Source organism: Pomacea canaliculata, linkage group LG3, assembly GCF_003073045.1.
Source record: "Pomacea canaliculata isolate SZHN2017 linkage group LG3, ASM307304v1, whole genome shotgun sequence".
Taxonomy (NCBI): Eukaryota; Metazoa; Mollusca; class Gastropoda; order Architaenioglossa; family Ampullariidae; genus Pomacea; species Pomacea canaliculata.
In genome coordinates, this window is record NC_037592.1 from 37,978,404 (window position 1) to 38,001,965 (window position 23,562).

Sequence of the window (23,562 nt, forward strand, 5' to 3'; positions counted from 1 at the left end):
ACATCCTCGTCTGTACTTTTGTTTTATGAAGACTCGACTTGCGATTATGTTCGGCTGTCCTATCTCCTGAACAGACTCCAACAATTCCAAAACTGTGCAGCACGACTTCAAGCTCACAAAGATCCTGCAAACCTTGTCTCTGTAATCCACTGGCGTCCTGTCCTCGTTCCTACACTTTGCTTCCGGGATTTATTATTGTTTTAAGGCTCTGCTCCTTAATTCTCTGAACTTAATACTTACTGGACTTCAAGAATGCATCTCCGCATTTCTGCAGACACTCGCCTCCTTTCCTTTTCAGGACAATCTTAGTGAAAGCATGTTTGCCCAGTGAGCATCTTGTTGGACCGTCCTCCTGTATATGCCATCGGCATCCAGCAGAGTTTTCAAAGGTTCTTGTATTCAAGAAACATCTGGAGTTTTGGGCCACATGAGTTTCTGTCTGGTTATGGTTCCATTGTCTTCTTTTATTTCATTTGTTGTGCAATTTTTTTATCGTTTATGTTGGTGGTGTACTTCCAATAGTGCGCAGAGCATGGCATTAATGTTGTGGCAGAGCGCTAGATACTATTATTATTATTAAACCTGCAAGTTGCTTTCTGGTTGAAGGCGCTGGAGAAACAGTCTCGTGAAGTCGACATCCTGTTGAGAGTCAGGTGGTGGTTTTCCACTAGCATATTCTCGTTTATGATATGAGGTGTGCGGATTACCAAGGGAGACTAATGTTTGCAAGTTAAAGAATAAAGAAGACAGCCTCGACTGGCCATGAAACAATTTTTAGTTGTTGCCCACAATTTTATAACGACAGTTGTATATAGGTATATTTCTATATGCCATATAACGACAGGTGTATATAGATATATTTCAGTATGCCATAACTGATGGACAAAGTTAACAACTGTTGAGATAGGGTGAGGAAGAAGATTTATGGAGAAAATGGCTGGTGCACAGGCAGGGTGGTAAAGGGAGCAAGGAACGGGTGGGCGTGTCGTTGTGCGCGTGCATGATGGGAGATGGCAGCATACCTGGCCTGCCGCTGTCGGACCTCTGACAGGTCGTTCCGACGTGAACGGTTGGCTCTGTTACCTGTCTATTCGAGTCCACATGCCAGTCAGTAAAATGCTGCTGAGGGGGAAAGAGATGGCGGAGGGAGAGAATTTCACCTGGGGCTGCAGGGATTATTCACCTTAGTTACCTTGCATTAGAGGGGTGCTGATGTACAGAGAGTGTGGGTGTGGGGTGGGTTAGGGGTACAGCGATTTTTGTAGTGCTGTCACGTGTAACGACCTAAAGTGACAGTCGTTTCCGCCAGCGGTTCGTAGCAACTACAATGTTTGTTATGATATTGTGCACTTTACTGTATGTGCATTGTATTTAGATATTATCCGCGGTGTAGATGCCTTGAGAACAAACAATTTTTCACTCGGAGACAAATTGAAAGACTCAAGGCCCAGCTTGTCTCATTCCTACTGCGCGCTGAAGGGAGCAATGAACAGAGGCAGGATTGTCCCACTGCCATTTATGAGTGGGACAGGACCACACAATGTGAATCGCTCTGACCTCACTAAAATGTCTTCTTCTGTTTGGCATCTGTTTTTGTTCGCGGTTGTGCTCATTTTCCTGACTTTTTTTTTCATGTACATCTGTAGTCCTTAATCTTGGTAACTTTGTTCTCGACTTCTTATGTCCGCATGCTTTTCAAAGTTTAATGTCTTTCAGGAATTTTGTAGGCGGAATTTGGCAGATGTGCATTCTCGTTGACAAATCCATGGGAACCCGCCTTCGTCATCTCTTGTTTCTCTCCCACAATTTCCACCTTTTCCTTCACCTCCTCATCCCCACCCACCAGCTACCTCCAAACCCAGTAGATTTCTATCCAGTGTACACTTTCAGTTACTACTAAAGCTGTGGCCGCAATCAAGGCTTGACTGTCGCCAAGATGTGCCAGGTGTCTCTTAACTGTGAACGCAGTTTGGTAACTCTAGGTTTCTAAGAACTATGGGTGACAGCGCATGCGCGACCCTAAAGCACTGCTGCAGCGTCCGTCACGTGCAGCCAGGTACTAAAGTCGTCCAGGATAGCAGGTGTGGCGATAAAGTTACAGGTTACTATGCCCCACACACCTTCCTGGCTAAAATTCAGTTTTCTTTGGAGTTGTAAGTAGCAGGCGAGTATCCTGTTCAGACCTATTAAAGCACGTTCCGCTGGCTTGGGTTTATATCGTAGCGAGCAGACACTGCACTTTGAAAAGGTGTTGGGATTGTCAGGTCATTGGTTCAGCTTTCATTTCGGGACAAACATGCTTTTCTCCTGTTCACAAGGCTCGTGAGGTGAGAGTTTGCTCCGAGTAATACAGTATCCTCCCCCACCTCCTTCTTCCGATGTCTTCCCCACAGTACAAAATTACCTGGAAGAAGCACTTTCGTGTCCATTTAACTGGTCAGTTATTCTTAGGAATGATAGGGAATCAGGGGTGGACTGGTATCACAACAGAAACGGACGTGTCAGGGGTTCGGATCACGTTTTTCGGACCACGTGATTTTTTTTCCAGCATCACCGTCAAAGCTTCTGAGGCAGTGTAGGATGCCGGCAGAAAGTGAAGGCATTTAACAAACTCCATGAAGTTAAGAAGAAAAAAAAAAACAAACCCAAAAACTCGTTATTGCTGCTTTTCTGTCGCAGGGATTTCTGAACCTCTTTTGTTTTATAAGAATCCCTAATTTTCATGCTTGCTGTCTCTGAAACAGATCACAGCAGATCACATGACTTGGTCCTCTCTCTCTCTTCCCCCCTCCCCAACTATTTTGGCTGTGGTGCCCTGTTTTGGTGTACTTTTGTTATAGAGCGCATATGGAATGGAGACCAACACTGACAAGTCTTCTTTGGCCATGTGCCCCGGGAATACTCTTTGTTGAAGACTGTCCTTCGAGGTACCTTGGAGGGTAGTCGATGCTGCGGTGGCCTGAGGAAAAACGAACATCAAAGTCTGGACTGGTCATTTTGTGCAAGACCTGCTCACTACCAAAATAGGCTCGAGGGACGGGCCCTGTCAGCTGCCACTTCTATCCATCTGCTTCCTCCCCCTCCCAATGACAGGTCTCAGTCAATAGACAAATGATAGACTGTTATAAAGGGGATTGGGGAGCTGAACTACCAATTAATGTTGTTTGACAGGGAGGGGGAAGCAGCTGATTCTGTAAACAGATGCCACGAGATTGCAGGTGACCCACACACACACACCAACCACACACACACACGCACACCTTTTATGCAGGTGACAAGCGCTGCACCACCGGACGTGGATAAGGGGCAGCTGAAGCCCCAAGTCCTTGCGTGTTGTAAACAGGGGTTGTAGCAAATTGGCGGAAACTCGTGGGTTACGGCGACCGGATCGATACCCTAGCATGGAGCAGTAGGGAGCTAGGGGTGACAGCCTCCTTGTGATTCCGCGCTTGGGGACGGTGTGCGCGCGCCTGTCATTGCTCCGACCATCCATGAAGCACCGACTCCATTACCTGAGAGTGAGGTGTGCAACACAGTCGACCTCGTGTCACAACACTGCGCCAAACACACCGGTAGAGCAGGTATTGCTCGGTGCACAAGTTCCACCTGGGTTTTTCCTGTCAGAGGAAGACGCCATTCTTTTGTCTGTGTGACAAGCCAGGTAACACATTGATTATTTTTATTTTTTGTACCTCATTGTGTGATTTTGAAGCTGCTGGTAAAAAAAAAAAATCCGTATTATTGATTCAGCTTTATATCAGCTTCTGTGGGTCTCGAAGCCACCGGTCTGGTACATCGCATTACTGTAGGTAGGCACAATTAATCTGTTCGCTGGCAGACGCTTCTCGGAGACGCGGAGGTGTCGCGCGCGTGACGAAACACAAGTCTGAAGGTGAGCGTGCAAGCTGGAGCCACCGTGTAGTTCGATACCTGGCCTGCCCTGAGGGCGGGGCTTACGAGGGCAAGTGTGTTTGCGAAGGGAAATAACCCGAGACCCGAGTCGCTGTAAACAATTGTCGTGGGTAACACTGTCACCTAACTTAGAATTACCGGACAGGTAGAGCTTGATAAACGGAAGTGAACTTTATTTTCCACTGAGCACAAGGTGTTACGTGTTGCTTGGCTGCCGCCGCCATTTTCTGGAGACGCTGTTACACTGGGTGCAGCGGTGTAATCTTCACCCGATCGATGACCAGGTAGCACACAGGTACTTTCCCCTCACAGCAAGGCAGGCAGCTTAGGTGAGTGTTTTCCTCCTTTCGTTGGCATTGTCTGCCGTCCCCCACCTGTCCTGTGTAGTGTCCATTCATCTGCCCCCACCTTTATTTTATATCTTCCTGTAAACATTTAGTCTAGTGCTTTGGGACGATAGTACCCTCACAGGTGCAGACTCTCGTATCAGCAGATGTATTGAGCATCTATTGTATGATATTGTATTGTATGATACACTGGTATGTAGACACACTACCTGAGAAATACCTTATCAGATAAGAAATTATTGGGCATCTATATATGATACATAGATATTTAGACACACTACCTGTGAAATACCTTATTAGATAATGTATTTTACTTTCGATTTTTCTTCTTTTTATTTATTTTTTTTTTTAAGTGAAAGGCAAGGAAAATGGCAGTTTGGGCTAAAATGATTGTTACCGACGTGAATCACTTCCGGTCCTAATTTCGGGTTGAGGTGAATCGTTTACTTACAGTAAGAAACGCGTTGTCAGGTCCGTTCATTAAAGTCGCCATGTTTACTCTTTCGCGAAAGAAAACAGATTGACTGTACCGCATGACGTGGGCGGACTTATTGAACAGGTAAAATGTCGAGAGATGCTGGAGCAGTGTTAGCCGAGGTGGTCCGATTTGTCGAGAAAAAATGGTGAGTGATGCTGCGATACTGAACAGTTTGGCCAACTGCCGCCCCCCTGATTTGCGACAGACATAGGAACGATATAAACAGACTTGTTCTGGTTGTGTCCTACCTTTGAACAGGTGAGATGCAAAATACTGGCTTCCTTTGTGGGCGAATATTTGTTTTAAAAAATCTAAGAAAACTCCTGCTAAAGGAGGTTCACTTAGTTTTGCATAAGCATTCTTCTAGTTTTCATGGACTGATCGTTGCTTTGACAACTTCCTCCATAGCGATTGCCATACCGAGGTATGCACTAGGTACATGGAAACTGCATGTTACTCCTTGTAACCTCTCCCCCTGTCGTGTCAGTATTTTTCAAATCGCTTTTCATCACTGTGCTCTGGTTCGACATTTTACTGCCCGATCTGCAACCCCAGGATACCAGCAGTTTAACGACCAACATTCAGGACACCGACAGCGATCGCGCTCAACCTTTTAGTGATGACAGCAGCAACAATACATGAACCTCTACAGACCTGGTCTTAGTTTCTGAGGGTTAAATATTTTTAATAGCCATCCATCAACATTGTTAAAGATTATACACAACCCAGTTAATGTATTTAACAGACATCCTCGGCATCATATAGAGTAGACAGGACATTCTGAACATTGAATAGAGAATAGACATGCATTGTGATCGTGACACTACGATGCATGTTGTCTTGAAGTGCTTTCCACGACTGACCAAGACTGCAGATGACTTGGATTGTAAATCCGTTTCTAGAGAATGGAGTTTCTTTCTTGTGATACAATTGAGCGATTGTCGCATTTGTAAATATGTATTTACGATTAAAAGACCAGCTGAACCAAATTTTTCTGACCCTGACCCTATCCCTTTCCAACTTACGAGAACAGAAATCAAACACTGTTCAAATGGTACTATTTTTAAACCCTTGTTTGTGCAGGTGTGTTTACTTACAACACCATCTCTCGTAAACAAAATGGCGTCGTACTAGAAAACGGTGATTAATGTATCTTTCAGGTAAAGATGACAGAAAAGTCTTGTAACTTTCCCCGTGATGGTGGTCTTACCAGTGCACCCAGCTGTCCATGGGGATACATGTTACCAGCCATTTTGTCCAGACACCTGGCGGACCTGTCAAAGCTGCCGTGTTTATTAAACGGCTCCCGTCTCGGTTTGGATGGGAGGAGGCTAATAGAAGCCCGCCGCTTGTGCTGTGTTTGCGGTATTTTTCACAGCACACTGTCACGTGGCTATGGATGACTAAGTCATCATGCCAAAAATAAAAGTATCGTATGTACCTTTTATTGCTACTCATTTTTCTTCACAGCAGAGTTCAGTTCAGTTCAAATTACTCGTAGGAGGTAACACACTTACTCTGACTTTGGCCCAAAGAATATATGTTTTTAGGAACCTTCAAGGACAGTAGAACTTTTTGTGTGTTGGAAAGAGTGGGTAGGGTGTGGAATTAGGTTGTTTCCGCATTCACCGATTCGGTCGCTACACCATGGGTCAGTGAACCGCTTTGAATCGCACACCCAAGCCCACTCTCTCCAGCCACCTGTGTACTCTGACTTTCCATCTCTTGTTCAGGGTGTTTCAATATTTGTCGTGCAGCAGTCTTTTGGTTATGTCGGTGATCGCACAGCTTATAGAGAGAAGGAGGACCCAAGCAAATATTTGCTGGAAGTTTCCAGGTGACTTGCACTCGGGTGCTCGTACAGCATCAGCAGCTCAAGGGCCCTCGGGAAAGACGGGTAGGCGTAGCGGGAGTACAATAACCGAACACTTAAGTGGGATTGCTTATGTAGGGGGGTAGGTTGTAGATCAGGACATAAAAGAAAATGGGTGAGTGAGCAGGAAAGTTGATGTTGACATAACTGGTATTTTCCTCCATTAACAGGTGCTGATCATTAACACATTACACTTCATGTACTCAACATCAGAGGTGCGGTGCACGGGTGAGAGAAGAGGGGTAGCGATGTCCTGTTTTCTCTTTATTCCCGCGCCTGAAAGGCCATTCGACTGTTCTGATGTAATGATCTTCGAGCAGCAGAACAGCTTCAAACAAATCTTGGCTCTCAGTGCATTTAAACTTTTGTCTCAACGGCCTATATGATAAATGAGAGCCGCTCGCCACTCGCTCTTCGATATTCCTGCCACGAAAGCGAAAAAAAACAAATCCCCACCGAAACATTTGACAATTGCACAATGGCGTCCTTCCACTCAGCAGTATAAACCACCTCCAGGCTGTTTTTGTTGTTGTTGTTGTTGTTGTTGTTGTTGTTCTCGCAGATTCTGCTGACATAGCCATTGTCGTCATTCACAAACTGTAGCTGTTCTCTCGATAGCCTCGTTCTAGGAGTTACTTGAAAAAAAATCGTCTGCGAGCCATCCAGGGGATACAGATTCATGCTCACATTGTTGTTGATGGAATGAGCTGGTTGACAGAATGTCAAAACTTGGGACTGTAGACAGGCAAGACAGAAACGAGGTCAGCCTGACAGAGACAAAGACCATCATCTGCACAGACCTCACCAGACATCGACCACCCATTGTTCAGGTCAGACTAGGTGGTAACTGTCCGCCAACAGACCAAAGCATCGCCAATACCGGAAGCGATACGGGTATATACACACTTGACAATGAACGCAACACTTTGTGAGGACAGGTTTATTCGTGTTATGCTGTCCACCCACGCACCGAATGGCAGGACGGGATCGAATAGCTTGGCTCCACATAACCACAACTTTTATAGCTTGGCAGCCGAGCAACAACTATACGGTTGACCGAGGACTGAATGCCTCAGGAACTGTCACGTGCCATTTTCGATCCATCTCACGACCTGTGGGAATGGAGGTAGGAAGACAAGGCGGCAGCCACGCGTGAAAGCCGATTTGGAGTTACTGAGGTGAACAGTTGCCATGGCGCATCTACCTTTGCGGGCCGAGCCAGCGACAGTTACCAAAACATTCCCAACGCACGATTAGACCCAGATTAGAGAACCAAGACACGCCGCATTCCCTCGCTTGTTTGTGGCATAATCCGTATACGGTGTGGTCATTGTATCCTTCCAGCTATTCTTCTTCCAGTCTGTAAAGGGACGAAATCGCGACTGAGTAGGTTCTCTCCCTTTAATGTTGACATTTATGTGTCGCGGTTAGACATCCAGTACTGATGGCTGGCCGGGGATATTCTTTCAGAACTGTGTTGCACGTGCTGTAGGGAGCTGGCAAGTCTCAGTCTATTATACTCGCTGAAGTATGAAGATTTCGCGAACCGAGCACCTCCTGGGTGGAAGCCGCCGCGGTAATGGTCGTTTGATTCTAGGGTATCAGCCCTTGGTTGTTCTGTGGTTGGTAGTGTGCATAGGAGCGTGAAATCTTTCTGGTCGTCAGTGGACTTTGTTGTTTTGTTGTTGACTTTGAGAGGGAGGGGTGCTGCCTCTATTAGGAGATTTCGCTCAGTCAGGGGCTGGGTACCTGGGGTAAAAAGATGAAAATGGTGTGTAGGGCGGGAGGGAAGAGGCGAAAGACAGTAGTGGATATCAAGTTGCCGCCATATGTGTCTGCAGGTCTGCTTTGACCGAGTTTGGTTTTGGTTTTCTCTTCTATACATGCGTGTGATTGACTGTACACGGTAAGTACGCAGATAATTTTTCTATCAGACATAATTAGTAGCGGCGATGGCTGTCGTTATGGTGGTGGGTGGAGGATGGAACGCATATAGTTGCATATTAGAAATCATGAACTGCACTTGCCTTGTTATCAGTATTGACGAAAGCAGGTACGAACCGACAGGTGCTGTTTCGCTGTCACGTGTCTCAACGCATTCCTGGCATTCCTTTCATAGCTCACCTGCCAACATGGATGACATCTCCGGCAAATGCCTTCTTGACCGCGGGAGGTTCCGATATATCGTGTTTGTCGTTTGCGTGGCGCCGGTCGATCGCATACTTGGTGTTATCTACCTCGCAGTCATCGACAATCCGAAAAAAAAAACCATTGTTTTCGATAACGTTGACTTCCGCTAACAGACCGTCATTTATTATCGTGTTTTATTATCGTACTTAGCACTTTTTCTCTGATTATGCAGATAATAAAGCCATCGACTGCTAGGCGTGTTTATACTAAGATTAAAGCACCTTGACCGCCTTAGATATGCGTTAGGTTATACCGGTCTTGTTCTAACCCCGCTGACCTGTGACCCAAAAGAAGGCAGCGGGTCAGCAAGACTTTTCGTTTCGGGGAAGTGCCATGGAGTGGGGAAGTGAAGAAAAACTGGCACAAAATATTTTTTTAAAACCTGCTGGCTGCGTTTGGCATAGTTAGAATAAAATTCTGTTATATTGATCATTCATCACGAAAAGAATTTATATATATATTTCACTAACAGTTAGTGCAAGCTTTAGAGCAGTGAATAATAATGCGTTTATTTTAGTTTTGCCTCAGTTTGACCCTTTTCTCTAGCGACCTACCCGTGACATCAGTAAAATAATATTTAAAATGTAAAGTTAAAAGGGTGGAACAACAAGAAGTCATTTTATTAATGTAATATCGAGCTATTGCTTGGTACGACCATAAACTGGTTTTGCCTGTCCTCGTCAGTCACGTGGACTTACTTCCTCCTTCAGTACGTCCTCGACTGTTTCGTTTCACTTTGGGTCTTACCTGGTAAAGATCAACAGACACCCATTACTGCACTACTCCAACCGATAGTCCATAAGACATTGACACTCTAATGGAGTTTCTCACAAACATATCCTGTCGTCTAAACTAAAATACTTCACAGACACAAGCGTGTTGAGAATCCATCATTGTTCAGTGGAATGTGAGGCCGGGAAGGTTCGTGGGAAATTCAGTTCACAGAAGGCTGGACGCCTATTAAATAAAACATCGCCCTATTCTTAGATAAATAAACCCTGCCTGGAGCGCCCGAATAATAATCCAGAAATATTTGTGAGGTGAGTGAAAGACGACGGTCCGTGAAACATAACTTTTAGCTCAGGGGAGTAGACTAGATAAATAAATGACACTCGAACGGTTTCAGTAGAAAATTATTGAGATCACCTGACCATAACACAGTATTGACTCACAAGAGGGTGTGGTTAGGACTAAACTTCCTGCAAATTTTCTGTTTTATACACTTTTAAAAATACATATCAGATAAATCGCATAGTGTCGGGTATTGTCTGCAGTGCATCGCTTCACATAATTTAGAATGTGAATTTTATTCAGAAATTTAAATAGAAGTGAGTGATTAAAAAAAAAATCACGTTAAACGAAGAAAATGAAATAAATTTGTTGGGATTCAGAAGGCAAATTTCATAAAGATTAATTCACAGGACACTGGCGATTTGCTTGTGATTGTGGCTGTGAAGGAGTACAGTCGTGTGCAAGCAGTCAAGAGTTGATCAGCATTCGAGGATGACAGTCTCGACAACAGAGACACCATCCGGCAAAGAGGAAATACAAGCCGGTCCTCCGTCCAGCAACAGCAGCTGCTGCGATGACTAGTTGAGAGGAAACCTTGTGAAGGAGTGTTGAGGGTTTGAAGGGAACTGTTGATTGGCTTGGTGCAGAGCGTCTTTCGTAACCCGTAGTGACCCTTCTGTTTGCCTTTCTGTTAACAAACAAACAAAAGAAACCCGCTTGTGTAGTCACTGCGGCAGAGGGCGGCGTGTGACCCCCGGGTACTTGACCCCCGACAAAAGGACTTCGAGGGGGGTCAGACAAGCAGCACTTATCTTCTGATGGTACCGGTAGCTGACTAGTGTAAATTGGAGGTGGTTGAAGATCCAAGATAACGATAGAATCTGTTCGTGAGCTGTAGCTGGTGTGGATGGAGGTGTGTCATCCTATAGGGATGCAACTTCCGGCACCACTGTGACTGACCTCACTGCGAACTTTCTCTCTTACTGGACACAACCTTGTTGCAGGCTGTAACGGGGCATCTGCTCGCTCATGCACGAGGCTGATTGGTTTCTTACCCCACCCCATACACAGACATAAATATACATGATTTGGATGCCTGACGCCGTGATTCAGGTAGCAACCAGAAGGGAAATACGAATCGTGCTATCCGTTTAGTTGTCACTCTCCTTATCCACCCGTTTATTTCCAGACGACTTCTAGCTTTATGTGGCAGGAGTTTTTGGTGGCTAGACTGGCCGGTTAATCGTCACTGAATTATGGAACTGCTCGCGCTATTCTTCAGCCGGTCGCGTGACACGGACGGCCGGGGATAAGGAGTTAAGACCACTTTCGCACGTCTTCGACTGTCGTGCGATCCGGGTGGGCTTGGGTATCCGATACATTTAAGGACCAGGGTAAACAGCTTAGTCGAGACGGCAGTGGTTAATGGGGTCTTTGATACATGTCTGCTGTCCAGCGTTTCTCCACGTACACTTTCCATTTGATCACAGTGACCTCTGACCTGTACGTCACGCGCACGGACACCCGGAATTAGTGGTATTCCTCTCTTGTTTCGTGTCTGTAATCTCCAGGATACCACAGGAACGCACGCCCCAGGTTTATGTGCTTTTGACACTCAGCAGATATGACAGTATGTCACGTGGTGTCAACCAATAAAATGCAGAATGGAAGGGGAGAGAATTTAGCTGCGGGTATCACTGTCACACCATCCGTGTCGCGAGAACTGTTGCTGGGATTGAACCCATGTGTAACTGAATATGTACACTTGTGATTTGTTCATTTGTACGAAATATTTTTTGTTTTTTTCTGGATGTTGAAGTGTCGATTCATTCACCTAAAAATTCTCACCCTGATGGCAGCCTGTTTATAAGCAGAATTTGTGACTGAACATGAGTTCTGTATAACGGAAAAGACGGGTGGATCAGCCGTGAGTTTATTATCCTTGCTAGGTGCTGGTAGAAACTTTTTTTGTTTTGGTTTGGTTTTTGTGTGTGTGGCGCAGACTAGCCTTAGTAAGGATGGATACTGGCGTACCTATGTTCACTTGTGTCGTTAGTGAGTCACACCTACAAGCAGGTGACCCAAGAATCCGATAGCTACAGCGTCGTCTGACAACCCCAGTCTCTTCCACTGGTCTACAGTCGAGTGTCTAAACGGCGCTATTGTCTAGCGTTTGACATAATCCCTCCTCGGTTTCATTGTTTACTCAGGACTGTGGGTATTACCGGGTATTTTAGCGATATTCCCCGCTTCAAGTATTAGTCCGTCAGTGTGAAGGCTTGACAGCAGACACGCCCGGTGTGGGGGCTGGGAGCAAAGGTTGGGGGGAGGACGCTTTGAGGTTATGATGTGAGTTACCCGGGAATCTCGTTCGCGGGTGGAGTCCGGGTGGAGCCGCTGGTGCTCCTCGTCTATCATAGTCTCTTGACTTGTGCTCGCTGTGCAGGCGACATCCTGTCCACGGTGTCGTGTAACCCTCCACAGTCTTCTCCACGACTACGTCGCCGCGCTGTGGCCTTTTGTTGCTGGCACGGCGTCCAACTCCAACCGACCACCCGACCTACCCGCGGCTCGGTCTACGGCGGACGTGCAAGGCACAGCTCAAGTCGCCACTTGACAGGGAATGCTTTTGTCCTCCTCTTCCTCCGCTTCGACGCCAGCAACAACTGAGCGCGACGACATCGTCGGTTACTGACGCTGACGACAGCATACGGGCCTGGCGTGGTCTTGTTGCCGAGAGTCTGGCGAGGGTCGGGACAATGTTCCACGACTCTGTGAGGAAGAAGGGGATGGGGAGGAATGCAGAGTGTCAACACAAGCAAAGAGAGGGAGACACCAGCGTCGGTTACGGCCAGTTTGTGAAATGAGATGTATAATGTTTTGAGTGAAAAGTCTTTGAAGGAAGACTGAGGGACTGAGGAGAATAACCTATCAGTTATTTTTGGACATTGCAGGTGTAGTTTCTTTATGATAGAAAATGTCCCCTAGTAAGGCCAACTATTAAGCTTTTGCCTAAGCTACATGCGTACATGTTTGTCCTTCCAGTACAAAAGCAAGGGTGGATCTCTGAGAGTACCTTGGGAAATGAACAGTAAGACAAGGCGAAAAATATACGGCGTGAGACCTCTGTCTCCCTATTGTTTTGTGCAACCGTTGACGCTTGGTATCAGTATGGCGAGGACTGTCTTGGGTTCAGATCTCGTCTCGGGCATGCTGTTCTCTGTATGTGGCACCCGTTTGCAGAGCCGGGTGCTTTGTCTTGATAGATGCTGGCTTGACATAAAACACACACCTCAACTCCATTCTTTGTTTACCTAATCCCTCTTCCTGCACGCTTCACTTCGTATGATGTACTCGTTTTCAGTAATTTATAATCGGTTTTGTTTTATCCTAATTTTTTTGGGTGGGGTGGGGTATGTCCATCAGTTTGGTATGATTGTATTGATTATAGATTGTCTTTGAAGGAACAAAAGTGTTTGAGACAAAGCAATTTGTATTTGTTTCAGGACAATCTCCATGTCTTTTTGAAGGCTTGCAATGAGCACTTCGGATTAAACAACACTCAGCTGTTTGACCTCACAGACCTCGAGGACTTGTCACACCGCGCCATTGCAGAGTAAGTTGGGCAAAAAGAAATCTTTGAAGGATACAAATCATGACTGCTGTCTGCCTGTATCAATGACTTTAGCGTCTCTACCAGTGATACAGTTTTTTTTTTATTTGTTTACCAGACACGATACCTGCCTCAAGAAGTCTTGTGAAAAATTAATAAATCAAGCTTGTGTTTGTCTACGATACCTGGAAGACACTGGGTGGAGAAAACATAAAAACGAACAAACTAACGTACTACTGAGCCAACGAAGACACGAGTATGTTAAAAGCAGTAGAAACAATTGCAGGCCATGGTACATGGAAACCAGCGCCATGTTTAGAGATCTGTCTTCCTCTCCTCTCCCTAACAATATCACACTGAAAATAACGATAGGGCAAGAAGAATGAAGTTTCCCTTTAAAAGCGATTTTATTGCACCTGTAACAAACAACAACTTTTACAATAAGCCAGTTTTTGAAAATGAAATTAACTTCCTATTTTGGAAATGTTCGACTAGTTGTATGTGCCTGTAGTAATGTGATCGTGTCCACCTTTCCGCTATTTCCAGAGCCTCGATGTCACTAGTAGGGATCTGTGCCCTTGATGTTGATGGTTCGTGTAGCACGTGCTTTATCATGTCTCGTCCTTGGTCGCCATGACTTATTTTTCTCGCCTTCCTCATTATCTCTCAACCATTTTCACCATTTTGCGGTGTTGTGATGTGCCTTCAGACAGGAGGATTGCGACGGACACAAGTAATAGGCAATATAGAAAGATCACTAGGGTCGAATCAAGTAGTCTCAACCCCTCAACCTATTTCGAAGTTTGGGGTATTTGATTTTCACATCAGTTCCCAGCAGATTCTGTTGCTGGTTAATGATTGGTTAGGAAGACGAAGGCGTGAGAAATAGTTCATTTGTGCTACATACAAAGTTGCTCAAGATTTGAGGTCAGCGAGTGTACCTACCCCCTGGTGTCTCCAGACCTCGCTATTTTAGCTGCACAAGCCAGACCACTTAAACTTCCGAAATGAATGCAATGTTGAGCTCCCCGCCACTTGCAGCTGTTCACACCAGTGAATCGTGACCACCTTGATCGCTGAGGCGAATGCATGATACCGTTTCAGGACACGAGGCTTGAAAGAATCGAAAGTGGAGAGTTAACCGAAGGTACACCACTCGGGGTCAAGAACTCGCTGGGTGATACCAGATTGCATCAGTCGTAACCGGACTTTGCACACAGTGTAGGTAACAGTTAGTCAAGTGCTCCAGGTGCATATGCATGTACATCTGTTTTGTGTAAAGGAACAGGGAAAGACTGCAGAATTAAATCTTTGAGATAATCGGTGTCAAATGATGAGATAACGGATGTCGGTCAGAAAAAAAGGCTGCTGGTCTTGGAAACAAAAATATGTTGATAAAGAGATAATAGTACCTTTCGAACCTAAAACGAGAAGCTCGGAGCAGACGATTGATTTGATGTGTCACGTGATTATTACAGTTACCTGCCGGAGCGCCTTAGTATTTTGAAGATGGACGATCCATGTCAACAGTTTGAAAACCGCGTGTCGAAGAAAGTTTTATAGGAAAGGCCAGCACGAGGAAGCAGATGTGAAAGACCGGGAGAAACAAAAACCTAAATATGTCTGAATAAACTTTTATTGTGTCTACAATCTGAGTAGACATTGTCCCGAATGCGCAATTCCTATTTTGTGGAAATGGCCTCTTTCTGAAGTGGGGATTTTATTCACAATGGACGTCGGTTTTCCTTGGCCTTGTCCTCGCTCAGTCTGAACCAGTTCCTGGCAGTAAAACTCTTGTTTTTCTTAAACATTTCAAGCATGCGCATTAAGTTGATTTTTTGTAAGCGAGTGATAAATTATATACGCTGGAAATTACAGGGGCTGACGTTCAGCCACGTATGTGTGCCACCAGCCCCAATAATCCCATCAGCCCTTGTTAGAGTTGTTTCCGAGACCTGTCATTTAAGGGGAGAAAAGGGCAGCAGGTATTTTGCAGGTGCACAAACCTTTATTTGCGTGCGTGTTAGGGCAATCCTGCACAAGCTTAAATTTTGAAGAGCCCCGCTTCTTTACTCAGGTATGCCAGGAATGTGCCTTTCTGCATGCATCGCCATTTTCATGCAAGCTGTCGTCTGCGTGTCATTGCGCCGCAGTCGACAAGAAGGTGGTGACCTTTCCTAATACCTTGGAGAAACTGGTCACGTGCGAAAGCGAAAGTAATGACAGGTACTTGTCGCTTGTCAATTATGGTCTTGGGAAAGAAACACCTGCCTCTTTGATTTTCTTTTTTTTTCATTCATTCTTTTTTTTATTCCTGAAGGGAGCAATCAGGATGGGAGGTATGAATGGTGTTGCCTACATAGGGGCAGGTCCTGCTATTACAGCAAGAATGGTACCCGGCAGAACAGTGTCGCTGTACAGACATCAGCTGTTTTGTGGGTACATGTACCAGTTTCTTCATGTAGATGGGCAGATAATCTAGCACAAAGTGTAAATTATCGGCCCTTACAAAACGTGTGATTACAGATAATGTTGTCAGGAGTTATCGATGATTCAAAACTTCCCGCGTGTTTTTTTTTTTTTTAATTGACTGTCAGGTCATGTGACGTGTTAGCATCTTGACGTGCTAAGTATAAAAAGTAAATAAATGAAGTCACTCGGTGTATCAGTAATGTGTGACACGTGACATGTCTCGTTACTGCTCGTGAATATTCTGTCTCCCCTCTGTGCTGATGCTGTGGACCTGTGTGGGTGAGACAGTGGGAGGGATTCCGGACGAAGGTGCTTTACATTTCACATTCTATTCCTTGGACATTATTTTGGACATTGTTTCCTATGATGGAAGGTATAATTCTTGACATTCTTACAATATGTATGTGTGGGGGGTGGGGGAGCCGAGGTTGGTTTTTCTTATTTTTGTTTGTTTGATTGCGTGTGTTAGAGCCACTCAGAAAGACAACGGGCAAAACATTCATTGATTTGGGTATCAGGGCATGAACATCCTTCGCATATGATGTTTTATTTTTGCACACAAATCCAGATAGAAGGGGTGTTGAACTGCTTTATTCTTCTCGCTATATTTCTGAAGCCAATGTTGAGCTGGATACAGGTTTCTCTCCCCGATCCCTTCACTCTCTCGCATCGTGGGTCTTGCAAGGTCATTCTTCAGAGACCCTTTCATTTATTTTCTTGCGATCCAGCTTTATTTCCTAGTCCTGGCCAACATTAACTGTTCCCTTGGGCTGCGTTGCCAGTCGACTTCATAATGAAATGGTGACTCAGATCACGAAGTTGTCTCTTGTTACCTGTCCAGGGTCCTGAATAGGGGGAGGGGGGAGGGCATTTGGACAACAAAAAAAATGTCAGTGCTCGACTTTCACCTGGCTTTATGGTTGAGACAAATGGCGCGTGAAAAGATTTCAGACTCGTTAAGGTCCGAGCGAAGAACTTTTGCAGCCCTGCCGCTGGCGCAGTCAGGCGTGACGGATACCGCGTTGTCACGTGCTCGAGTAGTACTGACTCCAGCCTGAGCTGTGCTCTCGCAGTGCGTCGACATTTATGTGGCAGGCCAGGAGGGAGATGTATGATCAGCTTACAATCAGCATTTTTTTTTTTTAGGATGCTTTTCCGCCGACTTATACCGCATCAGTAAGGGAGAGAGACCCGATGGCTGGAAGGTGGAGGCGAGTTGGTGTGGGGGGGGGGATGTGCGAGCATGCTGGTTCGAGTTTTATGGGGAAAGAAGCAAGGCCTGCCTCAGGTGCGCCAATGGTTGTGAAACAGATGAAAGAAAATTCGCAGGTATGCGTCTTTCCGACGCTGGTCCTTACCTCCCCCATTGAGGCCTGTGTATTGAGTGTAATTTTGTTGTTGTTTACCCATGTTGGTCAAGGCTTCTTTAAAGAGGAAATAAAACATTGTGACAGTTTGACATTTACGGTTCTTTTGATGCGGTTTGGGTTTTCTCCCTACATCTTCTCAGGTTGAAAGTACAGGAAAGTGCGCAGTGTTTGTTTACACAATATTAGATTAGTTGACAGCTAAGGGTCAACCATCCATCTAATGGCTAACGGCGAACTGCGCACCTGACTTCTGTTCACCTCAACATGCAAGCGCTTTTCAGATTAAATTATCCCATCCTCCTACATCACTACTTCCTGTCTTTTTGTCTTTTCAAAAACATTTCATGGTTTTCCTTTTGCGCTGTCCTGTTCCCATCAGAGTTACTCCACCCACCCACCCTCTCTCTCTGTTTTTTTTTGTGTTCTGTCTGTTCTGGCGTGTGGCCAGCCTGCCTCCACCCCCACATTGACCTTACCTCCACACCCCGCCCACTGCATGAGACTCGTTCTCTACGTGTCCTCGGGGCCGCGATGCTCGCACTCAGCAGCAGCAGCAAAAAAAAAAAAAAAGATGCCACCGAGGGCTTTGATCACACGTGCCGCCGGGCCCCCATAGTATCAACTGGTCCTGCTTTGGTCTTAACGAAAACACGTTAGCGCCGATCTGTTATGAAGGACAGCAAACTTCAAAAGACAAAGGCTTTGATGAGACAGCCGCAGGTGGCGTTGTGACCAAAGTGGCGAACGATGAATTGGGTGGATCGTTATTATCAAAATTGTAGTCACCACCCCCACACTCACCTCTGACCTTCCATACCTTAACCAATAACGGATCTGCCACTGTTGAGTTGATGCTGTCTCTGTCCAGTCACTTGCTCAAGATGGTGGTGGCGTGGGTACGCAAGCGGCAAACCTCTTTGCTGTGTGATGTATGTTTACCGTATTTACGTGGGTATCTTCAATCACAGATAGGTGCTCAAGTTAAATTTCAAATTTTACTGCTCAGTAGTCGTAGTACAATACCTTGACAGTGAGAGCAAGAAATGTGTAGTTCATCGCCCAGCTATTGTGCATCTTCGTAAACCTGAATTTTCAAGATGCATGGAGATTCCGGGTGTCCCGCATGCCTGGTGATGGGGATTGTAAAAATGGTTTGTGTGTGTGTTGCAACTGATTGAGTGATGACCTTTTCCTTTATACTGCTTATAAAGACAAATTTCCTTCCCTTATAATTACTGTTTGTCGCAGAAGTTAAAACACAATTACAAGTACATAAGAGTCTACTGCTTCTTCAAAGAAGACACCGAGGAAGGAGAGAAAGTACCGTAGAGTCGTCCCCATTTCAGAACAGCCATTAGACGAAACGAAGGAAAGTAAAAAATAGTTAAATACTGTTTGAATATTCAGTCAGTGAAGAATGGGTATCAAATTTCAGGTTTTCACAAAACACACGGACAGTCACAATATATCTTGAAGTCTTAAACCGCAAAGACCATCTAAAATTCTAAACAGTAGACAGAAGCTCTCTGCGAAGCCATAAAAATAAATGCCTGAGAGAAATGAAACTGGGTTTTTTCGAGGGTGTTAATTATGGGCTAGAAACTTCATCCTAGTCTCGAGTTTCACGGAGGCGTTGGGTCGAGTTTCTGACGGTTGATCCCTAGCAATGCTGGTCGTGGATGCCTCTGGCGACAAACAGGTATCGTGACAGTCTGCGGACCGAGGGGGAGGTAAGCGGTCCACACACGCAACAGGCAGGGGAGATGGATGCGGTCGGCTAGTTGGGAGATCATGCAACATGGTGAGGATGTGAAGAGTGGAGGGAGGTGTGTGGGGAGATTTCTTTTTTCTTCTCTTTTACTTCTACTTTGTCAACCAACAACAGCAAGAGGGAGAGATTCCACACAGCTTTGGTCGCTGCTGAACACGTAGAAGATTAAGAATGGGTGTCATGAATATCTTGAGAAAAGCTCTTCGTTTTTTCTTTAGCAATAAAGTATGTGTAGATAACGATTACAGTAATTACTCATAGGTGTACCCATCTAATCACATTGGTAAACGGATCTGAACAACGATTCCAAACTAACTTGGCTAGGCTCAGTTCACCTGTAAGTTATTAAAGCCGGCGGTCCCTTTTGGACTGTCTGGACCGCTCTAGTTTCTGAGGATAATAACTGTCTCTATAACTGTCCCCACCTTTCTTTTTTTAAAGGTGACCTCCATGAACCTGGGTTCATTGTGGTCTCCGAGGAGACAGGATATATGGGCCCAGGTGGTTTTCACCTGTGCGGTCAACTTTTTTCCATTTATACACACCTTAACCTCGGTATTGGACTGCTCTTCTCTTTGAATTTGCGAGACAACGCACTGTGTATGCGGGTAGTAAAAGGCCGGGACACGTGCAACACCAAGAAATTAATTTTTGGTCCTGCATGGTCCTCCATACAACAAGCAGATTAATACTTGGCCCTGTATGCAGCATGGTGCACTCTGTCGACATTTGCCTTGGAGATAATGTAGTCCAAGTCATTCGGTACTTCACATCATATTCAGTTTTAAGTCAAACTTCTATCAGCATGTCCCCACACCCCACCCTAATCTCTCCCTCCTCCCTTTAATTACAGGATTTTCTTATTATTGCAATTAAGAAATTATTTATTGAGCTACCCAACACATATTAACACATCATGGGCTCTGTGCTTGTCCTAGTATAATAACACCATCGCATGACAGCTTGGTTCGTGCCTGAGGACATGTCGAGCTTACTTAATACCGGTTTTTTTCCCTGCTCTTCCTTATTACTGATTATACACCAAAGACAGGCTTGCCTTATCCGTGTGATTATCTTCACGCTGGTGCTAAGTGTCAGAATTATTTCAAAAGTCGTGGTGACTATGGCGCCGTGGGTACGCTGTACCCGCTAATGTAACTGTACCCATCTCTGATACTCAAGGGTCCGAAACACTCGCTGTCAAGGGTTGGAGAATGGTGGCTGGTTTGGAGGGTAGAACAAAGTGGCGGAGACGAGGGTCCACACACAAGGAGGTTATCACGCGGTTACGCCAACAGGCGCGCGCTGGTTAGAGCAACCGAGGCACGCGGTGGAATTTCTAGCGCCAATTCATCAAGTCCAGACCCTTATCGGAAGGACTGTCAACAAGAGACAATCATTTCGCCAGCCCCGTCGAGATCATAATATGGCGGGGACATGACAGAGAGTGGTTGCAGACGAGATAAAATATGAAAGAGGATAGGGCGGTGTGCGATGATGGTTATGCTCTATGGCATGTCAGTTCGAGCCACCAGCTTGCATTACTGGACTGCTTGCAGACGATTTTTCCAGTTAACTTTTAAAACGAGGCATTAGACGACATAGCTTCCGGTTTATTCACATTCTTTGTTACGGCTCGCCGAGACTAACAGCGGATCACTTTGCAAGAGGCCAAGAGTGAGTCTCGGCAGACAGACAGCAGTCCTTCAATACACGTCCATGATTGTTTCCAGTTAGCTACTAAAACGAGGCTGGTGTATGCAAAACTTCCAGTTTAGTCACATTCATTGTTTAGGTTGTGAACTGCTGTCTGTCTGCCGAGACCAACGCTTAGTCTCTTAGGAAGCTCATCGCTGTTGGTCTCAGCTGACAGACAGCAGTTCACCTATACACGTCCGCGGTTCGATGCCCGTGTCGTTGCCAGAACATTTGTCCAGTAGAACCAGCTGTCGGAAATGAGTACCAGAACCTACAAAGGTAAGGCAGTGAGGGATACGAGAAGGACACCATCCTCACATAAAGCTGACCCTCGAAGTGAGGTCACTAACATCTCACTCCCCAATGACCTTTCCCTCCTGTTTTCTCTTCCTTTTCTGCCTTCCACTTTCTGCACGTGCAACGTTCAGGTCACGCGCTGAATAGCTAGTGACTCGGCTAGTGACCCCGAGGTGAAGGGAAAGGGTGGAGGTGGACAGGCAGGCCAGACAAAAGCCGGCATTACTCCCGACGGACTGCAGTGGATGTGTAGCTTGTGAATCACCCAGCCTGACAGCTTTTGAGTTGTGCTCACCTGATCCTCCATATTAAACTCGGGCTTTGCAGGCAAAGGTTGGGTGGGCATAGACTGCATTCTGTTGTGTGCTGTCAACATTAAAAAAAAACTTCCTACTTCAAGTTAGATTACGGACGAGACAAGATTCAAGATTTTTTTATTCTGTCACCCTCTTAGGGGTATTGAGATATTAAAATTATATCCATACATGTTCACACACATTCCTATGTTTATAAATAGTATCAGTTATTCATATGCACACACTGGCTGGCTGGTTTATGACAGCTAATAAAAAAAATACCAGTAAGCAGAGGTTATGTACCACGTGGTTATTGGATCCCACTAGTCAGAGTTCATCACTGACACTTCAGCAGGGGTGGTTGTGATGACCTTTCTTAAAGAGTTCTCTCCCCAGTTTTGCCACCCTCACCCATCCACCTCATTAAAGCGAAGCCTAGAAGAGAGAAAGGAAAATACAAACTTTGTTTTAGGTAGGGTGGCCACTAGTATGTTCCCCCAAACTACACTCTCCAAGGACCGCAAGACTTTGCGATTATCTTTACATTTTAGTTTGCAAACAAAAACAAAAAATCGTCTGAGGATGATGCTTAGTAAACAGGATAAAACTTCTTCCTTCAGTCTGCGGAATGACAAAATCTAGTGTCGTGATCACCGCGCGTGACAGTAGGTCGTGCAGCCGTTGGTTGGCAGTCCACCAGCCCTATGCATAAACCCTTTTGGACGGCCTCATCTTTTGTAGCAGACTTTGTCTCACCAGGGTTTATATATTTTTTTACGTCTGGTTGATTTTATGATTTGATTTTAACACAGGGTTATATAGAAATCTGTGCGCCTTGCTGGCGCTGTGCAGCACGACAACACTTTACTACTTGCAGTGTCTACGTGTCTGCTGTAACCCTCGGCGGTATGAACAGCTCGGCCTCTTTACCTCCGCCTTTCAGCGAATATTCCCCCTCCCCGGCGGCCAATTAACGGGCACGTATGGCGATACTTCAACACGTTTATGTTGTAACAGCGACACGTTAAGCTTGGGTGAACTGCGCGATTCACGCATTTACCTGCATTTACCTGCATTCCTTGGGTCTCACCTGGGAAGAGTCTCTGCTGCAATTTGCAATGACAAACGACGAGATAAAGCAGATAAGAGAAAATATTTGTAATTCACCTGTCATTTTCTGTGGGGAAAAAAATGTAAGAGTAGTCCCCCAAGACTTTTCGGCCGTGGTTAGGAAGTCACCTGTTCGAAACACTCAAGTCGATTTTTTTTTTTTTTAATACGAAGGCGCTGTCCTCCAACCCGGTAAGGGGTCGTGTGTATCCTTTCAACAGTTGGGTCAGTTTCAGGATGTACGCTTCGTTACACGGGTATTGAGGTGGGTAACGACTTCGACCGCGGATGTTGGTGCTCCATCCACTAGTCTGAGTTCTCGTTCTAACCACACATCACCCGTGCTTGCTACTAGACAGCAGCTGTTGGGAGGTGAGATCAACAGAGAGACAAACAACAACTGTTGCTAGTCTAACCACCGAAAGATACTACAAAGTATTACAAAGTATATACTATAATAAAGTATAATACTACAAAGTATTAGTATTCAGTATCTTTGACGAACATGCATCCGTTTCTACGGCAAGGTTCGAGTTCTTGAACTGTAGCTCTTTTGTTTTGCTGACAGGGGGAAAACAGACTTTGTGTGAAGAGACTAGCTTGGACTTGATAATTTTGCTGCCTTTGGCGCAGCTACTCCTTGTTTATTGTGAAAGTAAAGCACAGTGGCAAGGTAAACAGTCAACGTCTCTTTTATTTGTGACAGAAGTGGAGACAGTAAGTGCAGGTTGATGAATGCTGTTACAATGGCGCCTTTGGTGTGGGTGACAGTAGCACTATAACCGGCTGTTGAGTTTTCCCGATTGTTGAATTTAGTGGTCTGGATTTACCTTGGAACACCCGCCTAATCATGTCTGGTGCATTAAGCAGTGAACGAGTCAACATGACCTACCTGTCTGCACTGCTAGCTTGTGGACAGCCTGCGGAGTTGGGAATACCAACATTGGTTGCACTGATGGACTTCACTCAGGAAACAATAAATGCAGATAGTGAAAATAGTCTTAAATAGGATACATGAACTCTGTGGTCCTTTTTCAACGTCTGCTTTTCTGGTTAGCCACCACCACCACCACCACCACCATCATCATCTTCACAAACTATGTCAAAGAGACCCTGTGATATCT

General features: G+C 45.5%; 1 protein-coding gene across 1 annotated transcript in view; it reads left to right on the plus strand.

Annotated features, from left to right (window-relative positions):
* The window catches only part of LOC112559663 (LIM domain only protein 7-like), an 81,856-nt gene that overhangs the window by 15,822 nt on the left and 42,472 nt on the right, over positions 1–23,562 (plus strand). The window contains exon 4 of the mRNA XM_025230998.1: positions 13,318–13,427. Within this exon, the coding sequence (XP_025086783.1) occupies positions 13,318–13,427 (110 nt within the window). The remainder of the gene's footprint in view (positions 1–13,317; positions 13,428–23,562) is intronic.